The 13,576-nt window shown below is 43.6% G+C and overlaps 1 protein-coding gene across 2 annotated transcripts; it reads left to right on the top strand.

Annotated features, from left to right (window-relative positions):
* The first annotated feature begins 974 nt into the window (after positions 1-974).
* On the top strand, positions 975-13,008 carry btf3 (basic transcription factor 3). 2 transcript variants are annotated; one of them, XM_056290562.1, is made up of 6 exons: positions 975-1,055; positions 7,949-8,014; positions 8,659-8,772; positions 8,899-9,100; positions 9,306-9,359; positions 12,268-13,008. In XM_056290562.1, the coding sequence occupies exons 2-6, from the start codon at positions 7,949-7,951 to the stop codon at positions 12,312-12,314; spliced, it is 483 nt and encodes a 160-aa protein (XP_056146537.1). In that variant the 5' UTR covers positions 975-1,055; the 3' UTR covers positions 12,315-13,008. The 2 variants fall into 2 exon arrangements, with proteins under 2 accessions (XP_056146537.1, XP_056146538.1); XM_056290563.1 differs by having other exon boundaries at positions 1,041-1,064.
* The last annotated feature ends 568 nt before the right edge of the window (positions 13,009-13,576 follow it).

Here is a 13,576-nt window from a genome sequence, read left to right as displayed (position 1 = left end):
CTTCACCACTCCCAATGAAAATCTTAGCATCTTCAACTCAGCCTCCTCCAGCTGCACCTCCTGTCTTTTCGTCAGTGCCACTGTCAAATCAAACATGCGGATCATAAATCAGATTTCCATACCGGGTCAGTCGAGGCCCGGGTTACCAACAACCACCACCGGTACTGTTGGCCAGCAGGGTGCTGGTGGAAACTATGTTAAATAGACAGTGTTGGGGAGTAACGGAATACATGTAACGGCGTTACGTATTTAGAATACAAAATATGAGTAACTATTCAAATACAGTTACAATTTAAATTTATGGTATTCAGATACAGTTACATTCTTGAAATTAATAGATTACTTGTTTTTTCCCCCCTTTGGTGCCATTCTTATTTTAAGAGGATTGCGACACAAAATGCAGTGAAAGTGACACCTAAACGTTAGTTCAGCAGTAAACCAGTCCCCGCGCTTAAGCATATCACCTCCTTCACGCCTCAGGGCGCATACGCTTCCGATCGACACATCCCACTTCTGACACCGATGTCGCGAATTCGGGGGACAGAGTCCGGGAGGCCGTCGCCACAGCCGGGATGCGAACCCGTGTCTCCGGCTCCGCAAGCGACAACGTTAACCAGCCGACTCAAGGGTCCGACCCGCTAGCCAGAGGCCAGCGTGTCTACTTATCCATGCACGTTACAATATTAACGTTGGTAATCTGCTTCAGCGGGAACGCGCTCTAAGGGAGCAGGACAAATTGCGCTAAAACACGCCCTTTACTTTATTCATCTATTTACTTTTTATTTAAACTTTTTTTTTTTAATTGTTTTCTTCTTTTATGTCCCTACTCGGCTGGTGGGGATGGGTTGTGGGAGGGAGAATAGGTGGTAAACGTTTGCTGTGTTTTATACCGTTGCTATGACGGTGATTCGCAAAATACACGAAGAAGAAAAAAAACCCCCGTCCCAACATCCTGCGTTGCTGCGCTGACAGCTGGGCGTTTTGACGTCACTTCCTCCATCCGCCTTCCCGATTCCATCTTGCTCCCCGCGTGCCGTTGTGGATAGCGTGTACAGGTCAGTGAGGTTCGTTTAAACTACCTTCTGGGCCCCACCAACACATCAAGATAAACCCGAATCTTGACCCGCTTGCTGGCTTTACGGTCCGGGACTAGAGGTGACGGAACGGGACGTGCCGCGAACGAGGCGTACGGAAGGCTGTCAGCGACGGGTCCATACAGGCCATACACAGCAGTTAGCAAAGCGGCTAACTTTTTTTTATGTCGTTATTTATCAAGATTTAAAAATAAACAGTCGGGTAGTATTCGCAAACTGTCTCTAAATACAACATATGAACACAAGAGACAATAAAATTGAAAACCACACGTTAAAACAACTCTAAAGTAAAGCCAGCGTAGGGCTACTTTTCTTCGTATGGTCGATAACGTTACACAGTTTAATCGGACTCGGAATCATGTTAATTGGCCATGTCGGTTTGGCCGTACGTGGGCTTTGGCTCCGGTTTCGTGGCTCCCTCCGTGTGCTTTATTAAGGACACCCTTTCGAGCTCCATTTGGTCAAAGAGCGGAAAAATAATATCTCCTACTTGACAGCGACAGACTGGTGAAGTCTAGAAAAAACAACAACCCCTACGTTTGTGGATATAACACGTCACCAAAATCATAACATTATTACAAAAACATTCCAGGTTTTTATCTCGTATTTTTTTTAAAACATATCCATATTTTAGGTTTTTATACTAGGAATCACATGTTCGGACCTCGCCCACTTCTGCAGCCCGTCCCGGAACCTTTTCGTCAACCCACGAGAGTAAATGTCCTTCAGTCTTAGCTGCTGTGTTACAAAAAAACACTTATTCAAATCCAAGCTAAGCCCATGTCTCAGCAATTCATTTTTATGAGGCCTAAATCGTTAATGGTATTGCAGTGTGCTTCTTAAGGAGTAGAGGAAATGACATAACGTGTTGTAATTTTAACTACGTCACTTCTTGTGTATTCCTGCACCAGGGCGCTTCCCTGTGAACCGGAACCGGAAAACATTCAGGAGCGAGAGGATATCTTAGTACGGAGCGCTGTTATTACAGTTTGTATCTAAAAACTCCAAATCTGCGATATATAGACTGCTCAAACCTTTGTACCATGGATGAATAGATTAATTAACCTCTAATAGTAGCAATCCAGATGGACCAGCTCTCATTACATAGAGTATTTTCTCTTTGTGCCAACAATATTATGTTACCAAATAAGCTCATTGTACCCCAGAATACTACCCTCAGTGTCCAGTATCAGTTTTTGTTTTTTAATTGAATTATGACTGACCCTTTGGGGTCATCTTTTTAGGTACAGCTAAAGAGTGTGCTGGATATATCAGACTGGATAGCACTTCCATCTTGATTAAGAAGATCCTGCCAAAAATAGAAATGTCTCTGTAACCAGCTGTATAAAATGTTCTGGCTTGCTTTCTTTTTTTTTAAGTTGGTTTGGATATTGGCCTTTTCTCTAGCATCTAAGTCTTTTGTTATAACTGCCCAAAATATTTGACTTCATCCTTAACAGGTATGCCATAAAAAGATGTCTGAGGTTGATCATGAACAGCCTTCAGTTCACATTTTAAATTCACATGTAAAACAGAAGCAGCAGAGAAATGAGATGCTACTTGTAAAATACGGGCGATGTATTTGGCATTCTTCAGAAACAGTGTTGTGTCATCTGCCAGCTGACTTTTGACTAATGGATAACCCAAAACAGTCAGTTGGTGGATGGTATCATTATTCTTGATAGATATAACAAGTAATTCAGCAGCCATGATGAATAGCTGAGGACTTGCTGGATCCTCCTAGTTCCTTGTAGTAGTACCATGTGGGAGAGATACTGAACTGGCAATACCATCATATAACATAAGAGTTGTCTTAATAAAACATTCACCAAATCCAAAATACTCCAGTCTGCTAAATAAAACGGTGCTCGACCATATCAAAAGCTTTTTCAAAAGTCGAGAAACAAAATATCTCCATCATCATCAATTAAATCCCTACAGTCCAAGATATCCAAACAAAATATCTCCATCATCGTCAACTAAATCCCTATAGTCCAAGATATCCAAGACTATTCTGTTATTATGTATTGATCTGCCTTTGAAGTTATTATTTGTGACATACCCAATTTCACTGTTAGCAATAGCATAAGTAAAAAATCTTATAATCGAAATTGAAGAGAGTTACAGGTCTTAGATTTACTATATACCTCTTACTTTTGCCATGCCCATTTCATATATAAATATGATCTGTATTGTAAACTTAACTAACCTACTTTATCTTCTGTAGACGCTACAGTTGTCTTGCAACATTCATTAATGTCTTGAATCAGCTTAATGTCCGACTCCCTTTGTTTCTTAACTCTCCTTTTACTGAATCCAATTGATAGTTCCCTCAAAATATTCCCATTTCACTCCATATGTATTATTATTATTTTCACTCATAATATTTGATGTCAATTTTCTTACCATATTATAACATTAAGCAAACTGGCATTCCAAATCCAATAATCAATCATTCTGTCCAATAATCTTTTGTAAACGTATTTCTTCTGATTTTAACTCCTAAGAAATCAGCCAATGATCTGTCAGAGGAGCCCCTGATATAGTGGCCTTGGTTACGTATCTTAACATTTCTTGTGTACTGAACCAAAAATCTATTCTTGACTTACTGTTTCCAATAGGTTTGACCCATGAGAATTGCCTTAATTCTGGATACAGATCACTTCATATATCAATCAGCGAATGTGAATTACTAAAATCCTGTATAATATTGTTGTAATGATGATCTGTATATCTGGAAGGGGGCCATTCATTTGGAGTAAGATTAAAATCTCCCACTAAAATGAATTCAGTTGGGTATGTAGCTTTGGGGGGCGGCACGGTGGTGCAATGGTTAGCGCGGTCGCCTCACAGCAAGAAGGTCCTGGGTTTGAGCCCCGGGTGTGTCCAACCTTGGGGTTTATCCCGGGTCGTACTCTGTGTGGAGTTTGCATGTTCTCCCCGTGTCTACGTGGGTTTTCTTCCTGGTGCTCTGGTTTCCTCCCACAGTCCAAAGACATGCAGGGTCAGGTGTGAATGTGTGTTGGGTTGGGGGGGGGGGCTGTAATGGCCTGGCGGCCTGTCCAGGGTGTCTCCCCGCCTGCCACCCAATGACTGCTGGGATAGATAGGCTACAGCATCCCCGTGACCGATAATGGATGAACGGATGTAGCTTTGGGTCAACTGTTCAAAGTAACGGGGAGTGCAGAAGAGAGGTGAAGAAGAGAGTACAGGCAGGGTGGAGTGGGTGGAGAAGAGTGTCAGGAGTGATTTGCGACAGAAGGGTACCAGCAAGAGTTAAAAGGAAGGTTTACAAGATTGTTGTGAGACCAGCTGTGTTATATGGTTTGGAGACAGTGGCACTGATGAAAAGACAGGAGGTGGAGCTGGAGGTGGCAGAGTTGAAGATGCTAAGATTTTCACTGGGAGTGACGAAGAAGGACAGGATTAGGAACGAGTATATTAGAGGGACAGCTCAGGTGGGACGGTTTGGAGACAAAGCAAGAGAGGCAAGACTGGGATGGTTTGGACATGTGTGGAGGAGAGATGCTGGGTATATTGGGAGAAGGATGCTGAATATGGAGCTGCCAGGGAAGAGGAAAAGAGGAAGGCCAAAGAGGAGGTTTATGGATGTAGTGAGAGAGGACATGCGGGTAGGTGGCTGATGTGACAGAGGAAGATGCAGAGGACAGGAGATGGAAATGGATGATCTGCTGTGGCGACCCCTAACAGGAGCAGCTGAAAGTAGTAGTAGATGTAGCTTTTAGATTTTTTACAAAATCAGCAATTTGTGACAACAATGTTTTGTTTTGACCACTGTTATTATAGCCATAAACATTTACTAATAGAAAAAAGTTCCTTCCATATTTAGTACTGCAGCAATCCAATGGCCCCCCTCATCAACTTGGAGGTGACCGCACTACCTGGACCATTGTTCAAGCATATATTGACCCATGCTGACCTGCTGGATCCATGACTGTAGAGGATTTTCTTAAAAATCGATTTAAATCGCGTGCTCACTCACCACTCTTACAACGGAAGTCATAAATTAAAGGCATTTCCAGGAACCGCAGATTGTATTATTCCTAACCGCCCAGATACTCGCCGTAAATAAAATAAAATAAATAATAATAAAATCAGGAGTTTTTGTTTTGTTTTTTGGCGACCCCCCCCCCCTTTTTCTCCCCAATTGCACTTAACCAATTACCCCACTCTGAGCCGTCCCGATCGCTGCTCCACCCCCTATGCTGATGATCCAGGGAGGGCTGCAGACTACCACATGCCTCCTCCAATACACGTGGAGTCACCAGCCGCTTCATTTCCCCTGACAGTGAGGATTTTCACTAGGGGGACGTAGCACATGGGAGGATCCCGCTATTCCCCCCAGTCCCCCCCCCCCGAACAAGCGCCCCGACCGACCAGAGGAGGTGCTAGTGCAGCAATCATGACCCATACCCACATCCGGTTTCCCATCCGCAGACACGACCAATTGTGTTTGTATGGATGCCCGACCAAGCCGGAGGTAACACGGGGATTCGAACCGGCGAGCCTCTTGTTGGTAGGCAATGGAATAGATCGCTACACTACCCGGACGCCCATAAAATCAGGATTTTAATTCAGCCTCTCCTGTTTTCCCCGACTGTGAACTTGCACTACGCTTAAAATCGACGATTTGCTTCAAACACATGATGGCGCCCATAGTGAGCACAAGGGGGAAACGCCCAAGACAGCATCTGTCAGTGGAAATGGGGGGCGGGGGTGTTAGTGGTCAGAAAAAAATAGATAGGTGGTGATCTATCGGTGCTTGGCAGCTGTGGTTGCACACTGAAAAAGGAAGTGGCAAAGATGGATCATGTTAGCAAAATATTGAATGCATATAGGCTGATGCTCAAGCATATACAAAGAAGGAAAACACTTTCAAGAGGGAAGTGTTCATGCTAGCAAACACACTTCCCTCTTGAATGTGGATTTACTCAAGCATCAACTTGACACCTATATGGCCTCTTGGACTTGAATCTATTTTTTTGGCACTTACTTGTGTTGTCGCCTCCTGACTAGATCCTTGCTTGTGTTGTTTAACTCTCAGATGTACATCGCTTTGGATAAAAATGTCTGCTAAATGAAATTGTGACATTATAACTTGAATGGTTGTATTCGTAATCATGGTATCTACCTAGCTAGCTAGCTAACTATATAACCATATACGTATATTGATATCGTAAAATTCTTTATTATTCCTGAATGATTGGATTTGCCTGACATTTAGATAAACCAAAGGTAATCATTTGGCATGGAATGCCACGTGATTGCATGTTTTCCTTTCCAGCCAAACACCACACCAGGTGATTCGACTATCTACTCTGTTCTCTTTGGTTCAAGGTACACTAGTGACGTCACCTTGTGTAGGGATCAAAAAACCTGCATACTCGGACTCTGTTGCCAATGTCTAAGATAAACTAATGCAAAATATTTTTTTAGGCTTTTTGTCATTTCTTTCCTCTTTAAAGGATACATCTGTTTTGTATTGTGCATATTTGTTATGGTAATATTTTACTCATTGTGGCACAGTGGCGCAGTGGTTAGTGCTGTCGCCTCACAGCAAGAAGGTCCTGGGTTCGAACCCCGGGGTTGTCTAACCTTGGGGGGTCATCCCAAGTCGTCCTCTGTGTGGAGTTTGCATGTTCTCCCCGTGTCTGCGGTGGGGTTTCTCCGGGTGCTCCGGTTTCCCCCACCATCAAAAAGACATGCATGTTAGGGTTAATACACCTGTCTGTGCCCTTGACCAAGGCATGGCGAGATGAACTGGAGTTGGTCCCCGGGTGCTGCACGGTGCCTGCCCACTGCTCCTAGCTACATAGCTAGGATGGGTTAAATACAGAGCATAATTTCCCCCCAGGGATCAATAAAGTATCAAAATCAATAAAAAAAAACAAAAAACTTAATTTTGGAGATTTTGAACATGGGACCACTGTTAGACATTGCCTTACAACGCTATCTCACAGGGTTTTTTTTGGGGGGGGGGGATTGTAGCTCACACTGTACACATTACTTCCCATTAAGTCAGGTAATAAAGTTCTCCATCCCTGTAACATATTTCCATCAAACTGAACCCACAAAGGACAGTTTTGAGATGGATGTGGATTTGCTAAGATATTTGGAATAGAGGGGTTGTGTGCTACTGGATGCGAATTTAAAGACGGCGGCAGACTAATGTCTGAGTTTAGACTGCACCCTGCTGAGTGCTTTTAAACTTAGGTGTGTAATGGGCACCTGGTTGGCATAGCGGTCTATTCCGTTGCCTACCAACACGGGGTTCGCCAGTTCAAATCCCCATGTTACCCCTGCTTGGTCGGGCATCCCTACAGACACAATTGGCCATGTCTGTGGGTGGGAAGCCGGATGTGGGTATGTGTCCTGGTCACTGCACTAGCGCCTCCTCTGGTCGGTCGGGCGCCTGTTCAGTGGGGAGGGGGGAACTGGGGGGAACAGCGTGATACTCCCAAGCGCTACGCCCCCCCCGGCGAAACTCTTCACTGTCAGGTGAAAAGAAGCGGCTGGCGACTCCACATGTATCGGAGGAGGCATGTGGTAGTCTGCAGCCCTCCCCGGATCGGCAGAGGGGGTGGAGCAGCAGCGACCGGGACGGCTCGGAGGAGTGGGGTAATTGGACAGGTACAGTTGGAGAGAAAAGGGGGGGGGGGTCGCTGTGTAATGCAGGTTGTTGAGTTGTAGAAAAGTAGAATCATGGAGCTATAATTTTCCAGAGTGATGTAAGCAGCCTGTGAAGAAGTATCCATTTTGTAACACTGTACAGACACACATGGATATTTAGGTCATGTGCATTAATTGTGTTGTGCACCTCTTTTTTTTTTCAGATGAAAGAAGTAATGAATCAAGAAAAACTTGCCAAGCTTCAGGCACAAGTGCGCATTGGCGGAAAGGTAACTGACAAAATAAACATTTCACAGCACAGCATGTAAAATGCCCAATTTTTATTTTCATTTTTAGCTGCATGTGACCATTTCTGCCAGGCATTAGGAGTGAGGTATCACACTCAATTACGCATTTCATGACTTAAATTTAGTATTTCCTTCAACTTGAAAATGGAGACAACTGGTGTGAGTTTATTGGCAAAGTTGTGATTCATGTACTGGGTGTGAGATGGCGTTCACAGAGGCTGTGCGTTGAGGAAAAGACATGGTGGCAGAATAACCTGGGTACGTGTGGTTCTTCACCCAGCAGGAACAGGATTTGCAAAACTGTCTCGCCAAACAATGGATGCCTCATCCCCTCTAGAGCCTGCAGCCTCACTAGCGTTGCTTCAGTGCAGTAAAGTCACTTTCAGTTCACGGGCACCTTGACCAATCACAACTTGGGATATGTAGACTAAAATGAATAGACAACCAATAAGATCCTTCTGAACTATTTGAAAAGGGTAATAAGCCAAAGATCATCTAATTGGGGTACATTTCATAAACGAAAAGGATGTATTGATAATCTCGTAATCCTGATTTCTTTGTACAGACTGGTGTCGTAGCTAGAAATGTAAAGTTCTCACAAACATCTGTGTGTTTCTGGCACACAGGGTAGTGCCCGCAGAAAGAAGAAGGTTGTGCACAGAACAGCGACTGCAGATGACAAGAAACTTCAGTTCTCCCTTAAGAAACTTGGAGTCAATAATATTTCTGGTATTGAAGAGGTAGGCAAAATGCCTTTTACGCTGCACCACAACGTGATTAAACCTTCAATGATTTTTTTTCCCCAACTATTTTAATATCCCCTGATATTTCCTTGGGTGGAATTCACAGATAAATGTCTTTCGCAGGTTAACATGTTCACAAATCAGGGGACGGTTATACATTTCAACAATCCCAAAGTGCAGGCCTCGCTTGCAGCCAACACCTTCACCATCACAGGGCACGCGGAGACCAAGCAGATGACCGAGATGCTGCCCGGCATCCTGAATCAGCTGGGCGCCGACAGCCTGACAAGCCTTAGGAGACTGGCAGAGGCGTTGCCCAAACAGGGTGAGTGCGCCAGAGTTTCTGAGACAGCGAAAATAAGTAATTCAAAGCGTATGGAGCTGTCGTGTGATCATCACATTTTATATTGGAGCTCAATTAACTCCTTGTGATAGGACATTCCTGCTTTCAGTGTTCCCTGGTATTTTCCAGGTCAGTGTAAACTTTGCAAGATTCTGAGAACTTTTTTTTTGTTTGTTTGTTTCAACAGCTATTGATGGAAAAGCACCAATTGCCATAGTAGAGGAGGAAGATGAAGTTCCAGGTGAGTTCTGAAATGCCACGTTTTGTATTGTACTGTGGAGCCTTCTAACTGCTGTATTTAGTCTTTGGATTCTTTTAAAGTTTAAGTGCTGTTATCCAAAAGGTAGGGCAGACTTTCAAGCTGAAATGGGCAACTTTTCTCCTTTACACCCCCCCCCCCCAGACTGGATCATGGAGTTAGATTACATAATACTAACTGGAATACTAACTGGCGTCCTTACCAGGGTTGGAGACACTCCCCAGTCCCCGTATAACACTATAATTTATCATTTTTTGGTTGGGTCGCACCAACTGGTGCGGTGTAAACGCGTACATTTTTAACACAACTCCAGTGGGGAAAAAGACTGAAATATTACGCCGATGTGGCAATGTTTCTGTTGGACACTCACTCAGTATTCCTGTAGGATATTGAGTGAGTTATATAATATATTTTAATTAAGTTTGTAATACATTAGATTGCTTGCTTTAGCTTTGGTCAGAATACCCCATTTTTATGAGGGTGTGGACTGTTTCCTATGAGCTTATGGCACACGAGCAACAATGGCTGCTCAACCTTGTTTGTAGTGCAAGCAGACCGGTTGCAACAGGTCTGTTTCCCTCTGCCTCCAACATTAAACTGTGTTGGAACATTTTTCCACCCATTATCCAAACCGCTTATCCTGCTTTCTGGGTTGCGAGGATGCTGGAGCCTATTCCAGCAGTCCATTGGGCGGCAGGCATGGAGACACCCTGGACAGGCTGCCAATCCATCACAGGGCCGACACACACATTGAACATTTTTTCTACTAAAACACTTTAAAAACATTTTTGGAACATTTTTTTTCTATTAAAATATTTAATAAATATAATCATAAATAATAAATATGTAATAAATAATAATTGCGGCACAGTGGCGCAGTGGTTAGTGCGGTCGCCTCACAGCAAGAAGGTCCTGGATTTGAGCCCTGGGGTAGTCCAAACTTGAGGGTCATCCCGGGTCGTCCTCTGTGTGGAGTTTGCATGTTCTCCCTGTGTCTGCGTGGGTTTCCTCCGGGGGCTCTGGTTTCCTCCCACAGTCCAAAGACATGTACCCCATTTACCCCAGGTGAATCAGCCGTACTAAATTTTCCCTAGGAGTGAAAGTGTGGTAGTGTGTGTGTGTGTGTGTGTGTGTGTGTGTGTGTGTGTGGGTCCTGTGATGGACCGGTGGCTTGTCCAGGGTGTCTTCCCACCTGCCTCCCAATGTCTGCTGGGATAGGCTCCAGCATCCCCATGGCCCTGAGTAAGGATAAGCGGTTTGGAGAATGAATGAATGAATAATAATAATAATAGTATAATAATCCATCCATATATATAATAAGTATACTAATAATTAATATTTAATAAAACATTTTTGGAACATTTTTCTGCTAAAATATTGTCTGTCCAGCAGAATGGCTTTGTCGTCATCACATTTCAAATGGATAAAGAGAAAAGTTGCAGATTGAAGCTTTAACACGAAACATATTTCACGCCACTGTTGTAACAAAAAATCAAGTTCCAGTGGGACAAGTACAACTGATTTCATTTGCCTATTTTGCATCTGCACCTTAAGTCACCATTCAGAATTGTGACAATTTAAACACCAATTTCAGGTGGCTTGAGTCCTTAGTTTCCAGCTAGGCGTCAATGCCAACACGTATCTTCTTTATCTTCTAGAAAACAACAGTGGTAGGTTTGGTTTTTGCCTGAAAAAGGGGATGAACTAAAGGATACATCACTGACTGAACACTGAAATTGTAATGGTTATTGTTTGAAACCCGTGTTCATTGTTTGCACATTCTGAAAACCTTATATGCTTTTTTCCATGGGTAAAGTATGCTGAACACACAATGTTGTCATCACAATTACTTCATCCAGGCTGAGAACTCGTTACTTTTGTAACCAGAGTTTTTACTAATTTAACAAGTGGTTACATGTGTATTCAGCAAAAGGAGCAATTTAAGTCTGATGACACGGGCTTAACAGCCATGGCCAGCAAGTTATTATTGGAGTGAAGTTTCTTTTTTTGTTCCCTCACTTGAGAAACATGCATCTTCAGACCATTGGAATTGTTTTTGTTTTGACCTTTAACCTTTTAAGCAGAGAACTGGAATAGCCAGATATCTCACATTTGAGTAAGCAATTACAGCCCACCTTTTCATCTGCATGACTGTGCTTTTTTTTTTTACAGCTGCTAAATTTGCTAGCAAAAAGAAAAAGTTCTCAGAATCTTGCAAAGCTAACACTGACCTGGAAAATACCAGGGAACTCGGAAGGCAGGAACTTACTTTCACGAGGAGTTAATTGAGCTCCGAATATAAGATGTGAAGATCACACGATAGCTTTACATGTTTTAAATTACTTATTTGCGGTGTCTCAGAAACTCTGGCACACTAATTAGCAATTAGCAGCTGGCACAGCTGCTAAAATGTTGGTGGCCCAGTGGTTAGCGCTGTCACCTCACAGCAAGAAGGTCCTGCGTTCAAACCCCGGAGTTGTCCAACCTTGGGGATCATCCCAGGTCGTCCTCTGTGTGGAGTTTGCATGTTCTCCCCGTGTCTGCGGTGGGTTTTCTCCGGGTGCTCCAGTTTCCCCCACCATTAAAAAAAAGACATGCATGCTAGGGTTAATACTCCTGTCTGTGCCCCTGAGCTAGGCAATGGCAAGAAGAACTGGAGTTGGTCCCCGGGTGCTGCACGGCGGCTGCCCACTGCTCCTAGCTACACAGCTTTTGCACTCACATATGCTAAGCATAACTCAGTTTGTACGAGATGGAGAGATGAGCAGAACTTTGGGATGGAATTACACTTGGAATAACATCTCAGATAAAGGATGGATGTCTGTGCTAGCCAAGAAGACCTGCTTTTTCCGCTGCCTCTTTCAATTTGCCTCTGAATCTTGTTTTTCAGATCTGGTAGAGAATTTTGACGAGGCATCCAAGGACGAGGCAAACTGAAGGAAATACGACCCACCGGAGTGTCAAGACTTGACAGGACTGTCGAGCACAAGGCAGTTCTACATTTCCAGAGGTGGAAACTAGTTAATGAATTCCAGTTCTTGTGCCTGCTTAAGAGTTTTGGAATAACACTACTTTTGGGAACACTTTTCATAAGTCAATACTTCTACTTGAGTAATGATTTACTCTTGTTTTTTTACTTATGTTTTATATTTAGACAATACAGTTATAAAGACAAGGTAAATAAATACATTAGTAAAATGTAAACATAAATGGACAGTTATGGATATTGTCTTCTTTAAGTGATAATTCGGGAAAAAAGTTAATGTAGGGTGTTGGAGCAGCTGGATCCCTCCGTACTGTTTATGTCAATTTCTATTAATGTTCTTAAAGAAAGTACCACCGCTTTGACTTGTGTAAAATTTTAGGAGGCAGGACTTGTTAGTTGAGTCAAATATTTCAATACTCTTCCCACCTCAACAAATTTTGTTATTCGCCACAATATCCTCCCAATTCCCGTCTGTCCTATGTAAATCTCTGTCCAACCGAGATGGTTTAGCTGTCCAGCGAGATGGTTTAGCAAATGTTTTCCAAAACCTGTTCTTCATCTTCCATGTTACTGAACCTGGTCTGTAGCCACACTGAAACAACCATATTTGGAATAAACCTTTGCTACTGTTGGAAAAATAACAAATCTGTACAGTACTTTTTGTTGTGTTAGAATTGTTCTCATGGTCTATTCCGTTGCCTACCAACACGAGGATTGCAGTGATACCTCCTGTGATACCTCCAGCTTGGTCGGGCATCCCCACAGACACAACTGGCCATGACTGCGGGTGGGAAGCCGGATGTGGGTGTGTGTCCTGGTCGCTGCACTAGCACCTCCTCTGGTCGGTCGGGGCACCTGTTCAGGGGAACTGGGGGTAATAGTGTGATCCTCCCACGCGCTACGTCCCCCTGGTGAAACTCCTCACTGTCAGGTGAAAGGAAGCGGCTGGAGACTCCACATGTATCGGAGGAGGCATGTGGTAGTCTGCAGCCCTCCCCAGCGGAAGGGGTGGAGCAGAGACCAGGACAGCTCAGAAGAGTAGGTAATTGGCTGGATACAATTGGGGAGAAAAAGGGGTAAAAAATCCAATTAAAAAAAAAAAGAAAAAGAATTGTTCTCATGCAGATCAGTGTGCCTATTGGAACATGGCCATTGAAGCAGTAGAGATTTTGCAGTGCTTCTCAGGGTTACAATGGTTCGTCTACTTGGTTGA

This window comes from Lampris incognitus, chromosome 12, assembly GCF_029633865.1.
Source record: "Lampris incognitus isolate fLamInc1 chromosome 12, fLamInc1.hap2, whole genome shotgun sequence".
Classification (NCBI taxonomy): Eukaryota; Metazoa; Chordata; class Actinopteri; order Lampriformes; family Lampridae; genus Lampris; species Lampris incognitus.
The sequence above is the reverse complement of the archived record's forward strand: the minus strand, read 5'-3'. Positions and strand labels throughout refer to the sequence as shown.